This window comes from Coffea arabica, chromosome 5c, assembly GCF_036785885.1.
Source record: "Coffea arabica cultivar ET-39 chromosome 5c, Coffea Arabica ET-39 HiFi, whole genome shotgun sequence".
NCBI lineage: Eukaryota > Viridiplantae > Streptophyta > Magnoliopsida > Gentianales > Rubiaceae > Coffea > Coffea arabica.
This window is the reverse complement of record NC_092319.1, coordinates 40,413,420-40,435,870: the sequence shown is the minus strand read 5'-3', so window position 1 is coordinate 40,435,870 and position 22,451 is coordinate 40,413,420. Positions and strand designations below refer to the sequence as shown.

Here is a 22,451-nt window from a genome sequence, read left to right as displayed (position 1 = left end):
GTCCATGCTTTGCTCGAGTTAGCTACATAGAATTTTCTCTTTTGATGAAGCAGAATTTTTGGTTCCATGAATCTAGATTGGTGCAATCCCTTTCGTAGTAAATTCCGTAGATTGAGAATGGCAAGCCACAGGAAAGACCCAAGGCATGCCTGGATCAAGACTTTGTTGATCCATTATTCATTAGTCAATAGCAGAAGACAAACACAGCACATCAAAGGGAGTTGGAGAAAATTCATACCCAATTACTACTGAATTTCGTTTGTAATGAAAGTACTTTTGTTGGTATCTGCTCTGTCTTACCAACTGCAGAAAGCAAGACTTTGACGGAGTCTTGCAAAACAATTTTCCCTTGGTGTTATATATATATATATATATATATATATATATATGTATGTATGTGTGTGTGTGCGTGTGGAAAGACTTGACTGACTTGCATTGGTTTCTGCCCCACCCCCACAAAGTAGTCATCGAGTCATCGGTTGCTTTTTTTTTTTTTTTTGTTAATATAATAATTCTTATTCTATATCTACTTTTACTATAGACTGGGAAAAAAAGTGAATCCAAGAGGGTTAATAAAAAATTCGAAAGAGATTGAGCCAGGGTCGGACGTGCCCGTGCACCGGTTGATGAAATTTCTGCGAAATCTCGGATAAGAGTGCAAACCAATAGTAGAATTTCTATTCTACATCAAGTCGTTGGTTGCTGCCCCACCTTGAGCTGATGACTTTGTGGGGATGGGGCAAGCATCCAAGTCAAGTCAACGTACCGCGGGGGAAAATCCGACCTAAGATTTTAGCTTGCTTTCCTCTTTCAACAGAGAAATCAAAGCACGAAACAAATCAGTGAGAGATGGACAAGGCAATAGAACTTGGAGTAGAAGCCATCTTTACAAATGTGCTGCAGTTGATCGATGACAACCGCAAATTGATGAGCGGTAACGATGCCGTAATCGAGGACCTGACAAAAAGCCTCATTCTAGTGAAGAAATTCATGGAGTTGTACACTGAAGAGTACTACAAAGACGACATCCTGAGGACGCTGGCGAACGAGAGCAGGAGTCTGGTGCATGAAGTTGAAGATGTCCTGGAAACCCACATCGTCGAGGAGTCACGGTTCAAAAACAAGAATTTCGTCGAGAAACTGTTATCGCTTCTGGTATCGCCAGGAAACTCGCGGAACTTCGGCAAAGCCATCCGTGAGCTGAGTGAAAAGGTTAGGAAGGCGTGCGATGAGAACAAGGAGATTGGCCTCCGCATCAAAACGAGTAAAGCGAGCGGAATGCTTGGTCCAATTCCCGCAGACAATAATACGGTACAATTTCCATCCACCCTCTATCAAAATTTTTACGTCCATCTTGAAGAAAAGCTCATATTTTGTCCACAGAGGGGATATTTCTCTTTTTTTTTTTTGTTTGGTTTAATTTTGTTTGTAATTCTTTTCGTCTGTGCCAAGAAATTAATGCATGGAAAAAAGTAAGATATATTATTTCTTAGAATACGTCCGGAAATAAATTTCCAGGGTAGTAAACTAATTAATTGTTCTCCATACTGTTTTTTCTACCCTAATCATCGGCTTTTTATTGAAAGAAGAAAGGGAAAAGAAAGAAAATGACACCAGCAATAAAGAAAGGAAAGGATTGGAGACAATAATAATGTTTTTAAACCCAGACCATTTAGTGAACCGGATGAACTTCCGGTTCATGATTCAAACCAGTTCAACTGGTTTAATTCGGTTCAAATGTTTTTTTTTAATCTTTTATTTGTCATGTAAATTGGATGAATTTGAAATTAAAAAAATTTAGTATGAATCAGTTCAAAAGTCCAGTTTTCACCCGTTTTGATTGGTTCGATCACATTTGACTTATTCAATTGATTTTTTAGATTTATTATTGAATCGGACCGATGCCACGGTCAATTCACGATTTGATCAATTGAATCGGCTAATTTGGTTCGATTTGTAATTGTAGAGGAAAGTAGTTTACATCCCTTTCGTTGGAATACAGTATAAAAATAATGCAAAGCAAACATTGGATGTGTTGTTTGCATTGTGGAAGCAGAACAAAAGAAAGGAAAAATTCCAGTGTCAATTATCTAAAATGAAGGGAAAAAAAAGTTTAATTTTTTCACTTACTTTGTTTCTGTTTCCTTCAATTTTTATTCATCTTTTAGGCAGAAATCATATCTCAACAAAATAACATTTTCTCTTACTCTCCATTTCTTTTCTTTCTTGAAAATCAATCCAAACAAAAAAAAAAAAAAAGAATTCCCCCAGAACTCCCAAACAGTCAGCAAGAATATAAATCAGTAGTCAAGAAGAGTCACTCTCATGCCAATTCTGGAGGTCTTTATCCCTCCAAAACTAGCGGCCCCATTATTCAACTCTTTCTTTTACTAATTTAATCTTCATTCACGGTCATCTGCAAAAGCACCACTGTCAAAGTTTCTTTCAATTGATTATTGATTTTCCCTTTAGTCTTGCTTGTGTAATTCAAAAGAACTGTAATACTTATATTGGCAAGTAATTACTCTTTAATCTTCTATATAACGTCAAAACTTACTGCACAAGTATTTAGACCCTGTTTGATAACCCAATTCATCATTTAAACTTAATCAAATCAGATCTTAATATATTTAGATCGTTTGATAACCAAATATTAAATATTTGAATTAATTAAGTGGCACTGAATTTTTTAGACAAAATTTGCTTTCAAAATTAAGTGATAAATTATTTACTTATTGTTGAATGTGATATGAATTCAAATATATTAGATTTAATACTTAATAATTCAATAAGTTAATGGATTCAGACTTCAGTTTTATTAAATGCACCCTTAATTGAAGTTGCTTTAGTAGTATGAGGGCAAGAAAAGAAGGGCGTCAGGAGAAGAAGGGTGAGGGCAGAGCTGCTGGGAGTGGGGGAAAAGAGAGGGAGGTAGCTAGGGAGGGCGACATTGGTAGAGCTGTTAGCAGGGTTGTCAATAGGGTTGGGCCAGTTCGAACTCGACTTCATTGATCCAAACAAAAGGCCACTAAGCCTAAACTTTAATGGATCGGACTAGGTCTAAACTAAATGTGAGCCTAATTTGGATCATGCTAGCTTTAGACTCAATTAAAACTCAGCTCATATATGAGCATGATTATATATATATATATAAATGTATAATTTATAATTATACATATTATGACATAAAATGTTAATAATTTATACATAAATTTATAGTAATTCCTAATTATAAAATATATATTATATATAATTACGTATTTAATTATGAATTTGAATCGAACCCGATTTGAATTCAAAACTCATATAATAGTGTGAGCGGAACTTGAAACTTTTAATTTGAGCTCGAAGTCCATAAGTTTGAAATCCAAATTTCGTATGTGTTTGTGAGTTGAATTTGGTTGTGCCCAAAGCCCACTGAAAAATTCCAATTGACACCCCTAGCTGGCAATAGAGAGGGGACTAGTTGAAAAGTATCACCACCTTTTTTTTTTTTTAACAATTTACTGTCAAGAAAGACACCCATAAACATTCTAGTTACCAAATTATATAGTAAGGGTGTATAAAAAATTCTAAAATTTTAAATTAAACTCCCAATTGTAATGTGATATTCAAAATGAAAGAAGGAAAACAAGTTAATATTAGGTAGATATTATGGCTCTCACTAACTTCATTTGTCATCTTTTTGGTTCTTTGCTGGGCATATTTTAAAAGATTTTTTTTTCTATTTTTGTACCCTTATGAAAAGTGGGCACGGTGTTATTTTGTTTGCAAAAAATTCAAATATTAACGCTAAAATATTGGATGATTAATACTAGGTCTATCTCTTGTGAATCATAATGTTAAGAATTTTACTATAATAGACATAATCTTTTATAACAAAAAGCAATCCTTAATTAATGTGCTTATCTTGTTATTTTGGGCACAAAATAGAAGAAAACCATTTTAAAGATAAAAAAGGTTAACTCTTACCCACGAAATATGGACTTACTAGTTTTACTAACAAAGAATAGCAAAGGTGCAATTTATACTATAGTAATTGAGGAAATCAGTTTCAAATTCTTGGATGTCTTGTGTCTCTCTTCTGTTTGCAAGTAATAATGGGTTATTGTGCTAATGTAAATTGCGGCTGCCACCTTCACAATATTGAATGTTTGGTAATTTGTCTGAATCCATCCTGTCTTCTGCATTTTATACTTGTCTCGGATTCCTTCATTAGATTCAGGAGTAGAGCTTCAAACTTTCAGGCCTTTATTATCTCCTGGCTCAACTGTTTCAATCCGTCATTGATTCCTTTACTTTCATGCAAATAGCCTGCAGGCAATCAATGGGGAGACAGAATCATTGGGTTTGAGGATGCAGCTGACACAGTACTGGACCTTCTTGGCGTACCAAACCTAGACCCAGGCAGGTCCGACAGAAAGAGAAAGAGGCAGAGCACGTCGGAGGCAGAGCAACATGGTGACGAAAACCCACTTGAAATAGTGTCGAGCACGTCGGAGGCAGAGCAACATGGTGACGAAAACCCACTTGAAATAGTGTCGATTCATGGAATGCTTGGACTCGGGAAGACAACGCTTGCTAGAAAGGTTCTGAATGACCCTCAGGTTGAATATCATTTTTTCACTCGCATATTTGTCAGTGTTTCAAAGGATTACAACAAGAAAGAAGTGCTTCTTAGTATACTAAGTACCTTCATCAAGGACATTAGGGATCGTAACATGTCGGTGCAAGAATTAGTTGCCGAGGTCCGAAAGACACTGAAGTACAAGTATTTGATTGTCATGGACGATGTTTGGGATATAAAAGCATGGGAAGATCTCAAGGATGCTTTTCCAGATTATAACAAGGGCAGTAGGGTGTTAATAACGACTCGACAAGAGTCTATGGCCAAGCGTGCTGCAACAAAGACTGATCCCTACCTGTTGCGATTTATGACTATAGAAGAAGCTGAAGAATTACTAAGGACGAAGGTTTTCAATGAAAATGAATGTCCAGAGAAGCTGCAACCTGCTGAATCACGAATTCTGAAAAAATGTGGCGGGCTACCATTAGCAATAGTGGTAACAGCAGGTATTCTGAGGAATGATCCAGAAAACGACAAGTGGTGGGAGAATGTGGCTCAAAAATCACTTAGTATGGATGAGTTAGATAGTGATAGCCAGAAACAATTAGTGGATGATTTAATAAGACGGAGTTATGATAACTTGCTTCACGTATACAAATCCTGTTTTCTCTACCTTGGTGTCTTCCCTGAAGACTTGGAGATCCAAGTTTCAAAATTGTTCCAATTGTGGATAGCGGAAGGCTTCATTCCCCAAATTGAGCGAGAAAGCATGGAGGAAACTGCAGAGCGATGTTTGCGGGAATTGGTTGACAGGAACTTAGTGATGGTGAGGCAGAGAACCTTAAGTGGTCGGATTAAGACGTGTTTAGTCCATGATACGCTGCGTGACTTTTGCAAAAGGACAGCCAAAGCTGAAAATCTTTTCCAAGAATGTGACGTGGGGACGGTTTCATCTTCCAGCCGTCGCCTTTGCTGCATTAACTCACACTTCTCGAGCTACGTTTCCAATCAACAGCCTGCTCAGAATGTCCGTTCATTCCTGAGCTTTGGCCTCGAAGAAACAACACTGAACCGGCATCTCTGCTCAGATGTATTTAAGCTGTTCAAACTACTCCGAGTGTTGGATATCTTGTCCATCAAGCTCCCTGGAACTCGTTTTCCGACCCAACTGCTTAACCTTGTTCTGCTAAAGTTTATTGCCATCTGTTGCGAGCTAACAGTCCTTCCCAGAAAAATGTCTAGCTTGCTTAACTTGCAAACTCTTGTAGTTCACACCACATCCTCCACTCTTGACATACAAGCAGACATCTGGTCGATGACAAAGCTAAGGTATCTACATACTAATACCTCCACAATCTTGCCTAAATGTCTGGAGCAATCTCCTGGTGGTGAAAACCTACAAACTCTATCTACAGTTTCACCTGAAAGTCTTACAAAAGATGTGTTTAAAAGGGCTAGAAACCTTAAGAAGCTTGGAATATGTGGGAAGTTAAACAATCTTGTGGAAGCCAATGGTGAGTCTAGTTTGTTTGATTGTCTTTGCGAACTGAATTCCCTTGAAAATTTGAAGCTATACGGTGATGACGTGAGCTCCAAGCTACTTGCCCTTCCTCAGGCACACAAATTCCCACCAAGGTTGACAAGGCTAAGCCTGCATAACACAAGTCTAAATTGGGACTACATGTCTATACTCGGAAATCTTCGGTATCTTGAGGTGCTCAAGCTGAAGGACTATGCCTTTAAGGGAGATTATTGGAAGACAAAACAAGGGGGTTTTCCTTCTCTGAAAGTTTTCTTCATTGGAGCTACAGATTTAACGCGTTGGGACGCTAAAGCCAATGACTTCCCAGAACTCAAATGCCTTATTCTCAAGCAGTGCAAAACACTTGAGCGGATCCCATCTGACTTTGTTCACATGAAGAAGCTCGAGATGATCAAAGTTGAACATACCAAGGATTCGGTAGTTTCATCTGCCAGGAGAATTGTGCAACTACAATTGGAAGTGCTTTTGCAGCAAAAGAGTAAAAAGACTAGCCCAGTTAAGCTCATAGTTTATCCTCCAGAGTATTGAACGCCAAGCAAACTGCAATATAAGTGCATCTTTAACAGGTTAGTAAACTTATTTCTGACTCCGACTTCTGAATCTTAATCCATCATCTTTTGCAAACTTGAGCCAATGTATTTTGCAGGATTTCATGCTTGCCAGTTTTTGTCTTCTGCTCGCCTGAATGAATTCGTAATGTGGAGATGCTGAAGCTTCTATCTCAATCTTTCGTGTTTCTTCTCTATTCTGCAGTAATAAAGGCCCAGTACCTGGCTCTGGGCAACAACATTCAGCTGCTATGATTTCTTTGCATTGTTTTTTTGTTTCAGTATCTTTGAAAATGTCAAATTTCCTTTTGAGCAATTGTTGTGATAGAAATAAGGCCATGGATCATCTGGCAAATTCAGTGATTGAAATAGATATTCTCTTTCCACCAGGAAACTCTTGCTGCATTGAATCTAGGGTCTTGTACTTTTCTTCCTGTTAGAGGTTTGGTTTTTACCTCCTCATCTTGTTTCCTTGTATTGTTAAGTTTACGTGGAATCTTGCTCTGATTTATTGCACCCTTCCTTGTGTTAAATGATGAAATTGCTGTAGTTTTTATTTGGAAACGAAGGAAGGACTGCGACCTAGTAAAGTTGCTTTCCAGCTTCAAGTTTCCCTTGTCTTGCTCCTCAGGCTGAAACGTGTTGCTTTCAATTTGTATTACTTTGAAGACTAGTATAAAGGAGTCATGGTGATGAAAATTTAGTGAAAAGCTTTTATTTAGTACTATTGATCAGTTGCAATGAATGACCAATGGCTATGTCTATACCAATATCCGTAGCTCTGTACTTAATTCTATTGATCAGATTTATATTGCTTGTCATTTCCTTTTTTTTTTATTTATGTAAATCCTAATCTTTTATTGATTCAGAGAAGAATGTACACTATAGAAAGGATTGTCCCTTAATCGAATACATCAAATCAAGAAAAGAAACCTGTAATCTATACTACAAGTCTATACAGTGTCATCAATGAAGTAAAGGAATATTGAATTTAACGAGATTTTTGATAGAACAACATATCTCAAATAAAAAAACTATAATATTAATTTTTTATGGTTGACCAGGTATAAGAAGAAGAGATGAGTAGGGAAAAATGCAATGGAGGAGGTTGAGTGTAAGGGATGGAGATTGGGCAGCTATCCAAGGGATTTGGGAGAATGGTGAGGAGAAAGGATAGGAAGTTAAAGGAGAGGGAAGGGAATAATAAAGAGTTAATAAATGGTGAAAAAGACAAAGAAGGAAGATGAACTATAAAGTTGATAGGAGAGAGGAGGAAAAAAAGAAGGGAATTGTGGGGATATGGCATAAGTGGCAAAAGATGATAGGAAGGATAGCATTGTGGTAGGAGGTACCAAAATCATACGAGGCAGCAGATGGTCAGTTGGCAAGTAAAAAGAGATGGAAAGGATGATAGTTTTTAATAATTCTAAAATCTAAAAGCATTGCTTGCACATATGTTTTTTAATCTATATTAAAATTTATGAAAAACACTATTCTATAAGTACTCAACAATTTCAGGGGTACACGATGGGAGAAAATTTTTTTTCCTAAAATCATAGAAAATGAATTAGTTATGATTTATGTTTTTTATATTATAAATTTTGATATACTAGTATTTTGATTCATGCTATGTAGGAGTTTATATTTCAATTCAAAATAATAAATATATATATGTATTGTAGTATAGGATGAAGTATATGAAAAGGTTAAAAAATTTAATACTAATTTTATAATATAGATTAAAATTGATACACATATATCAAAATTTCTAATATAAAAAACATAAATAAGTTATGTTTAATTAGTCGTTGACTTTCCTTTTTTTTTTTAATGTTATTGTAAACTTTAACGCTCCATTTTGTTTTGATCTAAGCACTTGGACCAAGTACAAGATGCATGAGCAAGTGCAATCGAGTCATTATTTGTGACTTTTTTCATTTTCGACCAGAAGTAAGGAGTATCCAGCAAGTGCTTGCCTACTTGGTTGGAAGCGCTTTAAATGAACCCCCAATCTAACATCTAGGCTCTGAGTTTTCCTAGTTGCTAGTAGTGATTATATACTACTAGTTTCTGGATTAAAGTTTTATAACTTTTTTCATCTTCCTACCATTATCCCTTGATTTCTTCTCCTTCCTCAGAAATATTGGAGTTGTTTCATTTCATCTCTAAATTGGATTCACTTTTGGTTACCTTATTAATCATCCTTTTATTAGATGGCCTCCAGTAGTCTTACTTGCATTTCTTCCATCTTGGATGATCTGTAGTTGCCGAAGAAGAGATGTGCAGTCCATTCATTTTCTCCAGAGTTCAGTTCCCTGAAAGTGGCGCTAGGAATGTTAAAATCATTCCTTATGTGTGCGAGAAGTGGGGCAACAATGATGATGCAAGTCTAGGAACTCTGCTGGTTGGGCTTGAAGCTGCCATTTCCAAAACCGGACAGGAGATCCATTCCTTGTGTCTTACTCATTCAGAGATGGAAGATGGTGTTACTGATCACAATCTGGAAAATCTGGCCTGTTGTTTTATTAAGGAATTTCCTTTTGCAGAAATAAAAGAGTGGTACTTGATTTTCTCCTATCGCTTATTAAGGCAGTCTAGTAATTCCCTGATAAAAACAGATGATCTTATGGGATTCATTCTTTTCTTGAGGCTTTCCGTGAAACTATTCTTTTTGAAGATCTTCCATTCAAAGGTGCAGCAGAACCAACACAAGCCCTTAATGAGAAGCTAACATTCTTGAAAAACTTTATCTGTTTCGTCACACTGCACGGCATTAAAGATGACCGATTGGGACCTTTATTGACTCACACTGAATCTGCCGCTGTCAATGCAGCATGTCTCTATTTCAGATGGATCGTTGATGCGAGTAGAGAACTGGACACCTCAGTCAGGAATGCTACATTGGATTGGCTGCAAAAGATTATTACTGTATCGTGTGCCTTCATGTTTGCTGGAAAGCATTAAGTTCATAAAGGCAACAATTGCCGAGAAATATCTGGGAACATCACCATTCAACTTTCCCAGGACTAACGAGTTGGCCCTTACTGATTCTCTTCCAAAGTCTATGATGGATCTGAAAAGTTCTCAGGCTGGCTCAGCTGCTCTTGTCGGTCGTACAGTTCAAATAATCCAGGACAAGCTTGACTTCTTTCCCTCTTTCTTGGGGAAAATTGTGGAGTTGCGCAATGAAGATGAGGAGCTCCAATCACTCTGGGATCGTGTGGTGGACATGGCATACAGGGAAGAGTTTCTCGTGGATTCCGTACTAGTTGGAGATTGTGTAGATTGTTTTTCAATGTCGTTTGATTCCATTGCAGGAGAAATTAAAATCATCAAATCTGAGGCCTTAAAGATTTCTGAGACCAAAAGACTTGGTGTCAAGGTTAAGGAAGTTACCAAGACACTCGATCACATGCCTTCACACAGAACTAAGCCAACAATCAATGACGTGGTGGTGGGAATCGACGATGAGGCAACAGCTATAATCAATCGACTCAGAAAAGGATCAAACCAGGTGCAAATTGTTCCCATTGTAGGTATGCCAGGACTTGGTAAGACCACTTTAGCTAAAAAAGTTTACAATGATTCTATTGTGATGTCCCATTTTTATAAGCGTGCTTGGTGTACTGTTTCTCAAGTGTATCACAACAAAAACCTGCTGCTTGAAATTTTGATTTGTCTTGATTCAAATGTTCCTGACAAAATTTTTAAAAAGAGTGAAGAAGATCTGGAACTAGAAGTCAAACGACGGCTGCAAAATAACAGATATCTCATAGTTTTGGATGATGTATGGGATACTGAAGCATGGAAAGGATTGGAAGCCACATTGCCAGATAATCGAAATGAAAGTAGACTGATCCTGACAAGTCGAAATCGCAACATTGCTGCTCCGCTGGGTGAACTAGATGCAGGACCTCATTTTATTCGTTCACTCAGGCATGATGAGAGTTGGGATTTGCTAGTGGGAAAGTTATTTCCTGGAAAAAATTCACATCCTCCAGAATTATGTGAACTTCAAAGGCAGATCTTGGAAATGTGTCAGGGGCTACCACTTATAATTATCGTTCTTGCTGGAATTCTTGCAAATGAGGACAAATGTGGTTGGAAACAAATTGTGGAAAGTTTGAGTTCAAACGTTCTCTCCAGTACAGAACAATGTATTGCTACACTAGATCTGAGTTACAAGAATTTACCAGATCATATAAAGCCATGCTTTCTGTACTTTGGAGCATTTCCAGAAGATTATGAACACAATCCTAAGAGGTTGACTTGGCTATGGGTTGCTGATGGATTAGTGCAAAAAGCTGAATCCAAGAGCTCCGAGGATGTAGCAAATGGTTACATGATAAGCTTAGTCATGGTTTCCAAACAAAGCTCCACTGGTAGGATCAAGGCTTGTCGAATTCACGATTTGGTACATGAGTTTTGTGTGAGAAAAGCCAAAGAAGAAAAATTTATGCAGCTGGCATGTGGGTATGATGAACTGTATACTTTGAACATGCAACACAATCTACGGCGCCTATGCATCCACTCTGAGCCAGAGCACTTTTGCATGTCCAGGTTGTTTGTTCCCACAATACGTAGCCTACTATTCTTCAGCCATGGTAAAAGGTACAACGGACCTATGTTCAATATATCATTCATCTTCTAAGGCAATTTTCTAAGGCAATATCCATTCATCTTCTAAGGCAATTTTCTTCTTTCTCTCTCTGTTGTAATATTTTACTTTGTAGATATTCTTAGTGAAATATAATTTGGTAGTGTCTGAGGACGTAGGCATTATTGGTCGAACCTCGTTAAATTCTGGTGTATTTTATTTGTTATTTATTTTTTCAATAGCTATTATAGGGTATAGCTGTAGTGTTATATTGTGCTATTATAGGGCATCTCTGCTCAGATGTATTTAAGCTGTTCAAACTACTCCGAGTGTTGGATATCTTGTCCATCAAGCTCCCTGGAACTCGTTTTCCGACCAACTGCTTAACCTTGTTCTGCTAAAGTTTATTGCCATCTGTTGCGAGCTAACAGTCCTTCCCAGAAAAATGTCTAGCTTGCTTAACTTGCAAACTCTTGTAGTTCACACCACATCCTCCACTCTTGACATACAAGCAGACATCTGGTCGATGACAAAGCTAAGGTATCTACATACTAATACCTCCACAATCTTGCCTAAATGTCTGGAGCAATCTCCTGGTGGTGAAAACCTACAAACTCTATCTACAGTTTCACCTGAAAGTCTTACAAAAGATGTGTTTAAAAGGGCTAGAAACCTTAAGAAGCTTGGAATATGTGGGAAGTTAAACAATCTTGTGGAAGCCAATGGTGAGTCTAGTTTGTTTGATTGTCTTTGCGAACTGAATTCCCTTGAAAATTTGAAGCTATACGGTGATGACGTGAGCTCCAAGCTACTTGCCCTTCCTCAGGCACACAAATTCCCACCAAGGTTGACAAGGCTAAGCCTGCATAACACAAGTCTAAATTGGGACTACATGTCTATACTCGGAAATCTTCTGTATCATGAGGAGCTCAAGCTGAAGGACTATGCCTTTAAGGGAGATTATTGGAAGACAAAACAAGGGGGTTTTCCTTCTCTGAAAGTTTTCTTCATTGGAGCTACAGATTTAACGCGTTGGGACGCTAAAGCCAATGACTTCCCAGAACTCAAATGCCTTATTCTCAAGCAGTGCAAAACACTTGAGCGGATCCCATCTGACTTTGTTCACATGAAGAAGCTCGAGATGATCAAAGTTGAACATACCAAGGATTCGGTAGTTTCATCTGCCAGGAGAATTGTGCAACAACAATTGGAAGTGCTTTTGCAGCAAAAGAGTAAAAAGACTAGCCCAGTTAAGCTCATAGTTTATCCTCCAGAGTATTGAACGCCAAGCAAACTGCAATATAAGTGCATCTTTAGCAGGTTAGTAAACTTGTTTCTGACTCCGACTTTTGAATCTTAATCCATCATCTTTTGCAAACTTGAGCCAAGGAAGGACTGCGACCTAGTAAAGTTGCTTTCCAGCTTCAAGTTTCCCTTGTCTTGCTCCTCAGGCTGAAACGTGTTGCTTTCAATTTGTATTACTTTGAAGACTAGTATAAAGGAGTCATGGTGATGAAAATTTAGTGAAAAGCTTTTATTTAGTACTATTGATCAGTTGCAATGAATGACCAATGGCTATGTCTATACCAATATCCGTAGCTCTGTACTTAATTCTATTGATCAGATTTATATTGCTTGTCATTTCCTTTTTTTTTTATTTATGTAAATCCTAATCTTTTATTGATTCAAAGAAGAATGTACACTATAGAAAGGATTGTCCCTTAATCGAATACATCAAATCAAGAAAAGAAACCTGTAATCTATACTACAAGTCTATACAGTGTCATCAATGAAGTAAAGGAATATTGAATTTAACGAGATTTTTGATAGAACAACATATCTCAAATAAAAAAACTATAATATTAATTTTTTATGGTTGACCAGGTATAAGAAGAAGAGATGAGTAGGGAAAAATGCAATGGAGGAGGTTGAGTGTAAGGGATGGAGATTGGGCAGCTATCCAAGGGATTTGGGAGAATGGTGAGGAGAAAGGATAGGAAGTTAAAGGAGAGGGAAGGGAATAATAAAGAGTTAATAAATGGTGAAAAAGACAAAGAAGGAAGATGAACTATAAAGTTGATAGGAGAGAGGAGGAAAAAAAGAAGGGAATTGTGGGGATATGGCATAAGTGGCAAAAGATGATAGGAAGGATAGCATTGTGGTAGGAGGTACCAAAATCATACGAGGCAGCAGATGGTCAGTTGGCAAGTAAAAAGAGATGGAAAGGATGATAGTTTTTAATAATTCTAAAATCTAAAAGCATTGCTTGCACATATGTTTTTTAATCTATATTAAAATTTATGAAAAACACTATTCTATAAGTACTCAACAATTTCAGGGGTACACGATGGGAGAAAATTTTTTTTCCTAAAATCATAGAAAATGAATTAGTTATGATTTATGTTTTTTATATTATAAATTTTGATATACTAGTATTTTGATTCATGCTATGTAGGAGTTTATATTTCAATTCAAAATAATAAATATATATATGTATTGTAGTATAGGATGAAGTATATGAAAAGGTTAAAAAATTTAATACTAATTTTATAATATAGATTAAAATTGATACACATATATCAAAATTTCTAATATAAAAAACATAAATAAGTTATGTTTAATTAGTCGTTGACTTTCCTTTTTTTTTTTAATGTTATTGTAAACTTTAACGCTCCATTTTGTTTTGATCTAAGCACTTGGACCAAGTACAAGATGCATGAGCAAGTGCAATCGAGTCATTATTTGTGACTTTTTTCATTTTCGACCAGAAGTAAGGAGTATCCAGCAAGTGCTTGCCTACTTGGTTGGAAGCGCTTTAAATGAACCCCCAATCTAACATCTAGGCTCTGAGTTTTCCTAGTTGCTAGTAGTGATTATATACTACTAGTTTCTGGATTAAAGTTTTATAACTTTTTTCATCTTCCTACCATTATCCCTTGATTTCTTCTCCTTCCTCAGAAATATTGGAGTTGTTTCATTTCATCTCTAAATTGGATTCACTTTTGGTTACCTTATTAATCATCCTTTTATTAGATGGCCTCCAGTAGTCTTACTTGCATTTCTTCCATCTTGGATGATCTGTAGTTGCCGAAGAAGAGATGTGCAGTCCATTCATTTTCTCCAGAGTTCAGTTCCCTGAAAGTGGCGCTAGGAATGTTAAAATCATTCCTTATGTGTGCGAGAAGTGGGGCAACAATGATGATGCAAGTCTAGGAACTCTGCTGGTTGGGCTTGAAGCTGCCATTTCCAAAACCGGACAGGAGATCCATTCCTTGTGTCTTACTCATTCAGAGATGGAAGATGGTGTTACTGATCACAATCTGGAAAATCTGGCCTGTTGTTTTATTAAGGAATTTCCTTTTGCAGAAATAAAAGAGTGGTACTTGATTTTCTCCTATCGCTTATTAAGGCAGTCTAGTAATTCCCTGATAAAAACAGATGATCTTATGGGATTCATTCTTTTCTTGAGGCTTTCCGTGAAACTATTCTTTTTGAAGATCTTCCATTCAAAGGTGCAGCAGAACCAACACAAGCCCTTAATGAGAAGCTAACATTCTTGAAAAACTTTATCTGTTTCGTCACACTGCACGGCATTAAAGATGACCGATTGGGACCTTTATTGACTCACACTGAATCTGCCGCTGTCAATGCAGCATGTCTCTATTTCAGATGGATCGTTGATGCGAGTAGAGAACTGGACACCTCAGTCAGGAATGCTACATTGGATTGGCTGCAAAAGATTATTACTGTATCGTGTGCCTTCATGTTTGCTGGAAAGCATTAAGTTCATAAAGGCAACAATTGCCGAGAAATATCTGGGAACATCACCATTCAACTTTCCCAGGACTAACGAGTTGGCCCTTACTGATTCTCTTCCAAAGTCTATGATGGATCTGAAAAGTTCTCAGGCTGGCTCAGCTGCTCTTGTCGGTCGTACAGTTCAAATAATCCAGGACAAGCTTGACTTCTTTCCCTCTTTCTTGGGGAAAATTGTGGAGTTGCGCAATGAAGATGAGGAGCTCCAATCACTCTGGGATCGTGTGGTGGACATGGCATACAGGGAAGAGTTTCTCGTGGATTCCGTACTAGTTGGAGATTGTGTAGATTGTTTTTCAATGTCGTTTGATTCCATTGCAGGAGAAATTAAAATCATCAAATCTGAGGCCTTAAAGATTTCTGAGACCAAAAGACTTGGTGTCAAGGTTAAGGAAGTTACCAAGACACTCGATCACATGCCTTCACACAGAACTAAGCCAACAATCAATGACGTGGTGGTGGGAATCGACGATGAGGCAACAGCTATAATCAATCGACTCAGAAAAGGATCAAACCAGGTGCAAATTGTTCCCATTGTAGGTATGCCAGGACTTGGTAAGACCACTTTAGCTAAAAAAGTTTACAATGATTCTATTGTGATGTCCCATTTTTATAAGCGTGCTTGGTGTACTGTTTCTCAAGTGTATCACAACAAAAACCTGCTGCTTGAAATTTTGATTTGTCTTGATTCAAATGTTCCTGACAAAATTTTTAAAAAGAGTGAAGAAGATCTGGAACTAGAAGTCAAACGACGGCTGCAAAATAACAGATATCTCATAGTTTTGGATGATGTATGGGATACTGAAGCATGGAAAGGATTGGAAGCCACATTGCCAGATAATCGAAATGAAAGTAGACTGATCCTGACAAGTCGAAATCGCAACATTGCTGCTCCGCTGGGTGAACTAGATGCAGGACCTCATTTTATTCGTTCACTCAGGCATGATGAGAGTTGGGATTTGCTAGTGGGAAAGTTATTTCCTGGAAAAAATTCACATCCTCCAGAATTATGTGAACTTCAAAGGCAGATCTTGGAAATGTGTCAGGGGCTACCACTTATAATTATCGTTCTTGCTGGAATTCTTGCAAATGAGGACAAATGTGGTTGGAAACAAATTGTGGAAAGTTTGAGTTCAAACGTTCTCTCCAGTACAGAACAATGTATTGCTACACTAGATCTGAGTTACAAGAATTTACCAGATCATATAAAGCCATGCTTTCTGTACTTTGGAGCATTTCCAGAAGATTATGAACACAATCCTAAGAGGTTGACTTGGCTATGGGTTGCTGATGGATTAGTGCAAAAAGCTGAATCCAAGAGCTCCGAGGATGTAGCAAATGGTTACATGATAAGCTTAGTCATGGTTTCCAAACAAAGCTCCACTGGTAGGATCAAGGCTTGTCGAATTCACGATTTGGTACATGAGTTTTGTGTGAGAAAAGCCAAAGAAGAAAAATTTATGCAGCTGGCATGTGGGTATGATGAACTGTATACTTTGAACATGCAACACAATCTACGGCGCCTATGCATCCACTCTGAGCCAGAGCACTTTTGCATGTCCAGGTTGTTTGTTCCCACAATACGTAGCCTACTATTCTTCAGCCATGGTAAAAGGTACAACGGACCTATGTTCAATATATCATTCATCTTCTAAGGCAATTTTCTAAGGCAATATCCATTCATCTTCTAAGGCAATTTTCTTCTTTCTCTCTCTGTTGTAATATTTTACTTTGTAGATATTCTTAGTGAAATATAATTTGGTAGTGTCTGAGGACGTAGGCATTATTGGTCGAACCTCGTTAAATTCTGGTGTATTTTATTTGTTATTTATTTTTTCAATAGCTATTATAGGGTATAGCTGTAGTGTTATATTGTGCTATTATAGGGCATCTCTGCTCAGATGTATTTAAGCTGTTCAAACTACTCCGAGTGTTGGATATCTTGTCCATCAAGCTCCCTGGAACTCGTTTTCCGACCAACTGCTTAACCTTGTTCTGCTAAAGTTTATTGCCATCTGTTGCGAGCTAACAGTCCTTCCCAGAAAAATGTCTAGCTTGCTTAACTTGCAAACTCTTGTAGTTCACACCACATCCTCCACTCTTGACATACAAGCAGACATCTGGTCGATGACAAAGCTAAGGTATCTACATACTAATACCTCCACAATCTTGCCTAAATGTCTGGAGCAATCTCCTGGTGGTGAAAACCTACAAACTCTATCTACAGTTTCACCTGAAAGTCTTACAAAAGATGTGTTTAAAAGGGCTAGAAACCTTAAGAAGCTTGGAATATGTGGGAAGTTAAACAATCTTGTGGAAGCCAATGGTGAGTCTAGTTTGTTTGATTGTCTTTGCGAACTGAATTCCCTTGAAAATTTGAAGCTATACGGTGATGACGTGAGCTCCAAGCTACTTGCCCTTCCTCAGGCACACAAATTCCCACCAAGGTTGACAAGGCTAAGCCTGCATAACACAAGTCTAAATTGGGACTACATGTCTATACTCGGAAATCTTCTGTATCATGAGGAGCTCAAGCTGAAGGACTATGCCTTTAAGGGAGATTATTGGAAGACAAAACAAGGGGGTTTTCCTTCTCTGAAAGTTTTCTTCATTGGAGCTACAGATTTAACGCGTTGGGACGCTAAAGCCAATGACTTCCCAGAACTCAAATGCCTTATTCTCAAGCAGTGCAAAACACTTGAGCGGATCCCATCTGACTTTGTTCACATGAAGAAGCTCGAGATGATCAAAGTTGAACATACCAAGGATTCGGTAGTTTCATCTGCCAGGAGAATTGTGCAACAACAATTGGAAGTGCTTTTGCAGCAAAAGAGTAAAAAGACTAGCCCAGTTAAGCTCATAGTTTATCCTCCAGAGTATTGAACGCCAAGCAAACTGCAATATAAGTGCATCTTTAGCAGGTTAGTAAACTTGTTTCTGACTCCGACTTTTGAATCTTAATCCATCATCTTTTGCAAACTTGAGCCAAGGAAGGACTGCGACCTAGTAAAGTTGCTTTCCAGCTTCAAGTTTCCCTTGTCTTGCTCCTCAGGCTGAAACGTGTTGCTTTCAATTTGTATTACTTTGAAGACTAGTATAAAGGAGTCATGGTGATGAAAATTTAGTGAAAAGCTTTTATTTAGTACTATTGATCAGTTGCAATGAATGACCAATGGCTATGTCTATACCAATATCCGTAGCTCTGTACTTAATTCTATTGATCAGATTTATATTGCTTGTCATTTCCTTTTTTTTTTATTTATGTAAATCCTAATCTTTTATTGATTCAAAGAAGAATGTACACTATAGAAAGGATTGTCCCTTAATCGAATACATCAAATCAAGAAAAGAAACCTGTAATCTATACTACAAGTCTATACAGTGTCATCAATGAAGTAAAGGAATATTGAATTTAACGAGATTTTTGATAGAACAACATATCTCAAATAAAAAAACTATAATATTAATTTTTTATGGTTGACCAGGTATAAGAAGAAGAGATGAGTAGGGAAAAATGCAATGGAGGAGGTTGAGTGTAAGGGATGGAGATTGGGCAGCTATCCAAGGGATTTGGGAGAATGGTGAGGAGAAAGGATAGGAAGTTAAAGGAGAGGGAAGGGAATAATAAAGAGTTAATAAATGGTGAAAAAGACAAAGAAGGAAGATGAACTATAAAGTTGATAGGAGAGAGGAGGAAAAAAAGAAGGGAATTGTGGGGATATGGCATAAGTGGCAAAAGATGATAGGAAGGATAGCATTGTGGTAGGAGGTACCAAAATCATACGAGGCAGCAGATGGTCAGTTGGCAAGTAAAAAGAGATGGAAAGGATGATAGTTTTTAATAATTCTAAAATCTAAAAGCATTGCTTGCACATATGTTTTTTAATCTATATTAAAATTTATGAAAAACACTATTCTATAAGTACTCAACAATTTCAGGGGTACACGATGGGAGAAAATTTTTTTTCCTAAAATCATAGAAAATGAATTAGTTATGATTTATGTTTTTTATATTATAAATTTTGATATACTAGTATTTTGATTCATGCTATGTAGGAGTTTATATTTCAATTCAAAATAATAAATATATATATGTATTGTAGTATAGGATGAAGTATATGAAAAGGTTAAAAAATTTAATACTAATTTTATAATATAGATTAAAATTGATACACATATATCAAAATTTCTAATATAAAAAACATAAATAAGTTATGTTTAATTAGTCGTTGACTTTCCTTTTTTTTTTTAATGTTATTGTAAACTTTAACGCTCCATTTTGTTTTGATCTAAGCACTTGGACCAAGTACAAGATGCATGAGCAAGTGCAATCGAGTCATTATTTGTGACTTTTTTCATTTTCGACCAGAAGTAAGGAGTATCCAGCAAGTGCTTGCCTACTTGGTTGGAAGCGCTTTAAATGAACCCCCAATCTAACATCTAGGCTCTGAGTTTTCCTAGTTGCTAGTAGTGATTATATACTACTAGTTTCTGGATTAAAGTTTTATAACTTTTTTCATCTTCCTACCATTATCCCTTGATTTCTTCTCCTTCCTCAGAAATATTGGAGTTGTTTCATTTCATCTCTAAATTGGATTCACTTTTGGTTACCTTATTAATCATCCTTTTATTAGATGGCCTCCAGTAGTCTTACTTGCATTTCTTCCATCTTGGATGATCTGTAGTTGCCGAAGAAGAGATGTGCAGTCCATTCATTTTCTCCAGAGTTCAGTTCCCTGAAAGTGGCGCTAGGAATGTTAAAATCATTCCTTATGTGTGCGAGAAGTGGGGCAACAATGATGATGCAAGTCTAGGAACTCTGCTGGTTGGGCTTGAAGCTGCCATTTCCAAAACCGGACAGGAGATCCATTCCTTGTGTCTTACTCATTCAGAGATGGAAGATGGTGTTACTGATCACAATCTGGAAAATCTGGCCTGTTGTTTTATTAAGGAATTTCCTTTTGCAGAAATAAAAGAGTGGTACTTGATTTTCTCCTATCGCTTATTAAGGCAGTCTAGTAATTCCCTGATAAAAACAGATGATCTTATGGGATTCATTCTTTTCTTGAGGCTTTCCGTGAAACTATTCTTTTTGAAGATCTTCCATTCAAAGGTGCAGCAGAACCAACACAAGCCCTTAATGAGAAGCTAACATTCTTGAAAAACTTTATCTGTTTCGTCACACTGCACGGCATTAAAGATGACCGATTGGGACCTTTATTGACTCACACTGAATCTGCCGCTGTCAATGCAGCATGTCTCTATTTCAGATGGATCGTTGATGCGAGTAGAGAACTGGACACCTCAGTCAGGAATGCTACATTGGATTGGCTGCAAAAGATTATTACTGTATCGTGTGCCTTCATGTTTGCTGGAAAGCATTAAGTTCATAAAGGCAACAATTGCCGAGAAATATCTGGGAACATCACCATTCAACTTTCCCAGGACTAACGAGTTGGCCCTTACTGATTCTCTTCCAAAGTCTATGATGGATCTGAAAAGTTCTCAGGCTGGCTCAGCTGCTCTTGTCGGTCGTACAGTTCAAATAATCCAGGACAAGCTTGACTTCTTTCCCTCTTTCTTGGGGAAAATTGTGGAGTTGCGCAATGAAGATGAGGAGCTCCAATCACTCTGGGATCGTGTGGTGGACATGGCATACAGGGAAGAGTTTCTCGTGGATTCCGTACTAGTTGGAGATTGTGTAGATTGTTTTTCAATGTCGTTTGATTCCATTGCAGGAGAAATTAAAATCATCAAATCTGAGGCCTTAAAGATTTCTGAGACCAAAAGACTTGGTGTCAAGGTTAAGGAAGTTACCAAGACACTCGATCACATGCCTTCACACAGAACTAAGCCAACAATCAATGACGTGGTGGTGGGAATCGACGATGAGGCAACAGCTATAATCAATCGACTCAGAAAAGGATCAAACCAGGTGCAAATTGTTCCCATTGTAGGTATGCCAGGACTTGGTAAGACCACTTTAGCTAAAAAAGTTTACAATGATTCTATTGTGATGTCCCATTTTTATAAGCGTGCTTGGTGTACTGTTTCTCAAGTGTATCACAACAAAAACCTGCTGCTTGAAATTTTGATTTGTCTTGATTCAAATGTTCCTGACAAAATTTTTAAAAAGAGTGAAGAAGATCTGGAACTAGAAGTCAAACGACGGCTGCAAAATAACAGATATCTCATAGTTTTGGATGATGTATGGGATACTGAAGCATGGAAAGGATTGGAAGCCACATTGCCAGATAATCGAAATGAAAGTAGACTGATCCTGACAAGTCGAAATCGCAACATTGCTGCTCCGCTGGGTGAACTAGATGCAGGACCTCATTTTATTCGTTCACTCAGGCATGATGAGAGTTGGGATTTGCTAGTGGGAAAGTTATTTCCTGGAAAAAATTCACATCCTCCAGAATTATGTGAACTTCAAAGGCAGATCTTGGAAATGTGTCAGGGGCTACCACTTATAATTATCGTTCTTGCTGGAATTCTTGCAAATGAGGACAAATGTGGTTGGAAACAAATTGTGGAAAGTTTGAGTTCAAACGTTCTCTCCAGTACAGAACAATGTATTGCTACACTAGATCTGAGTTACAAGAATTTACCAGATCATATAAAGCCATGCTTTCTGTACTTTGGAGCATTTCCAGAAGATTATGAACACAATCCTAAGAGGTTGACTTGGCTATGGGTTGCTGATGGATTAGTGCAAAAAGCTGAATCCAAGAGCTCCGAGGATGTAGCAAATGGTTACATGATAAGCTTAGTCATGGTTTCCAAACAAAGCTCCACTGGTAGGATCAAGGCTTGTCGAATTCACGATTTGGTACATGAGTTTTGTGTGAGAAAAGCCAAAGAAGAAAAATTTATGCAGCTGGCATGTGGGTATGATGAACTGTATACTTTGAACATGCAACACAATCTACGGCGCCTATGCATCCACTCTGAGCCAGAGCACTTTTGCATGTCCAGGTTGTTTGTTCCCACAATATGTAGCCTACTATTCTTCAGCCATGGTAAAAGGTACAACGGACCTATGTTCAATATATCATTCATTTTTGGCATCTTTAAACTTGTTAGAGTGTTAGATTTGAGCCAGGTAGTTCTAGATTCTACTTTTCTTGGAGAACCAAGTTTACTAGTTCTATTGAGGTACTTGGCTGTTCTAGTTGATTCGAATTCCATCGCATCATCCATAGCTATCCCAAACTTGGAAACTTTTATTGTGGTATCAATTTCTGAAGACATTTCAATGCCAAACTGTTGACCAAAGTGCCTCATCCCACATTGGAAGTTTGGGAAGGGCTGAAGGCCTTTCCTAACTATAAATAAGGGCCCTGGCTCTTCATCTTGGAATCATCCCAAAATTGT

General features: G+C 37.5%; 6 protein-coding genes across 6 annotated transcripts; all 6 read left to right on the top strand.

Annotated features, from left to right (window-relative positions):
• Positions 1–658: 658 nt before the first annotated feature.
• Positions 659–7,174, top strand: LOC113690110 (putative late blight resistance protein homolog R1A-3). The gene is made up of 3 exons (XM_027207933.2): positions 659–1,311; positions 4,314–6,676; positions 6,757–7,174. The coding sequence occupies exons 1-2, from the start codon at positions 850–852 to the stop codon at positions 6,636–6,638; spliced, it is 2,787 nt and encodes a 928-aa protein (XP_027063734.2). The 5' UTR covers positions 659–849; the 3' UTR covers positions 6,639–6,676; positions 6,757–7,174.
• Positions 7,175–8,936: 1,762 nt separating this feature from the next.
• LOC140007347 (putative late blight resistance protein homolog R1B-17) lies at positions 8,937–11,309 on the top strand. The gene is made up of 2 exons (XM_072050082.1): positions 8,937–9,350; positions 9,492–11,309. Exons 1-2 carry the CDS (start codon positions 8,937–8,939, stop codon positions 11,307–11,309), a joined length of 2,232 nt encoding a protein of 743 aa, XP_071906183.1.
• Positions 11,310–11,700: 391 nt separating this feature from the next.
• LOC140007346 (putative late blight resistance protein homolog R1A-3) lies at positions 11,701–12,537 on the top strand. Its single transcript, XM_072050081.1, has one exon. It carries the CDS (start codon positions 11,701–11,703, stop codon positions 12,535–12,537), a length of 837 nt encoding a protein of 278 aa, XP_071906182.1.
• Positions 12,538–14,353: 1,816 nt separating this feature from the next.
• On the top strand, positions 14,354–16,726 carry LOC140007345 (putative late blight resistance protein homolog R1B-17). The gene is made up of 2 exons (XM_072050080.1): positions 14,354–14,767; positions 14,909–16,726. The coding sequence occupies exons 1-2, from the start codon at positions 14,354–14,356 to the stop codon at positions 16,724–16,726; spliced, it is 2,232 nt and encodes a 743-aa protein (XP_071906181.1).
• A 391-nt stretch (positions 16,727–17,117) lies between these two features.
• On the top strand, positions 17,118–17,954 carry LOC140007344 (putative late blight resistance protein homolog R1A-3). The gene has a single exon (XM_072050079.1). The coding sequence runs from the start codon at positions 17,118–17,120 to the stop codon at positions 17,952–17,954; it is 837 nt and encodes a 278-aa protein (XP_071906180.1).
• Positions 17,955–20,319: 2,365 nt separating this feature from the next.
• On the top strand, positions 20,320–22,347 carry LOC140007343 (putative late blight resistance protein homolog R1B-17). Its single transcript, XM_072050078.1, has one exon. The coding sequence runs from the start codon at positions 20,320–20,322 to the stop codon at positions 22,345–22,347; it is 2,028 nt and encodes a 675-aa protein (XP_071906179.1).
• Positions 22,348–22,451: the final 104 nt, after the last annotated feature.

Excerpts from the sequence above, each read along its gene's own strand:
- LOC140007344 (XM_072050079.1), top strand. The coding sequence starts at position 17,118 with ATGTCTAGCTTGCTTAACTTGCAAACTCTTGTAGTTCACACCACATCC.
- LOC140007346 (XM_072050081.1), top strand. The coding sequence starts at position 11,701 with ATGTCTAGCTTGCTTAACTTGCAAACTCTTGTAGTTCACACCACATCC.
- LOC113690110 (XM_027207933.2), top strand. The coding sequence starts at position 850 with ATGGACAAGGCAATAGAACTTGGAGTAGAAGCCATCTTTACAAATGTG. Across the intron at positions 1,312-4,313 it reads TTCCCGCAGACAATAATACG|CCTGCAGGCAATCAATGGGG; the intron begins GTACAATTTCCA and ends TCATGCAAATAG.
- LOC140007345 (XM_072050080.1), top strand. The coding sequence starts at position 14,354 with ATGTGCAGTCCATTCATTTTCTCCAGAGTTCAGTTCCCTGAAAGTGGC. Across the intron at positions 14,768-14,908 it reads TGAAGATCTTCCATTCAAAG|CATGTCTCTATTTCAGATGG; the intron begins GTGCAGCAGAAC and ends CTGTCAATGCAG.
- LOC140007343 (XM_072050078.1), top strand. The coding sequence starts at position 20,320 with ATGCAGCATGTCTCTATTTCAGATGGATCGTTGATGCGAGTAGAGAAC.
- LOC140007347 (XM_072050082.1), top strand. The coding sequence starts at position 8,937 with ATGTGCAGTCCATTCATTTTCTCCAGAGTTCAGTTCCCTGAAAGTGGC. Across the intron at positions 9,351-9,491 it reads TGAAGATCTTCCATTCAAAG|CATGTCTCTATTTCAGATGG; the intron begins GTGCAGCAGAAC and ends CTGTCAATGCAG.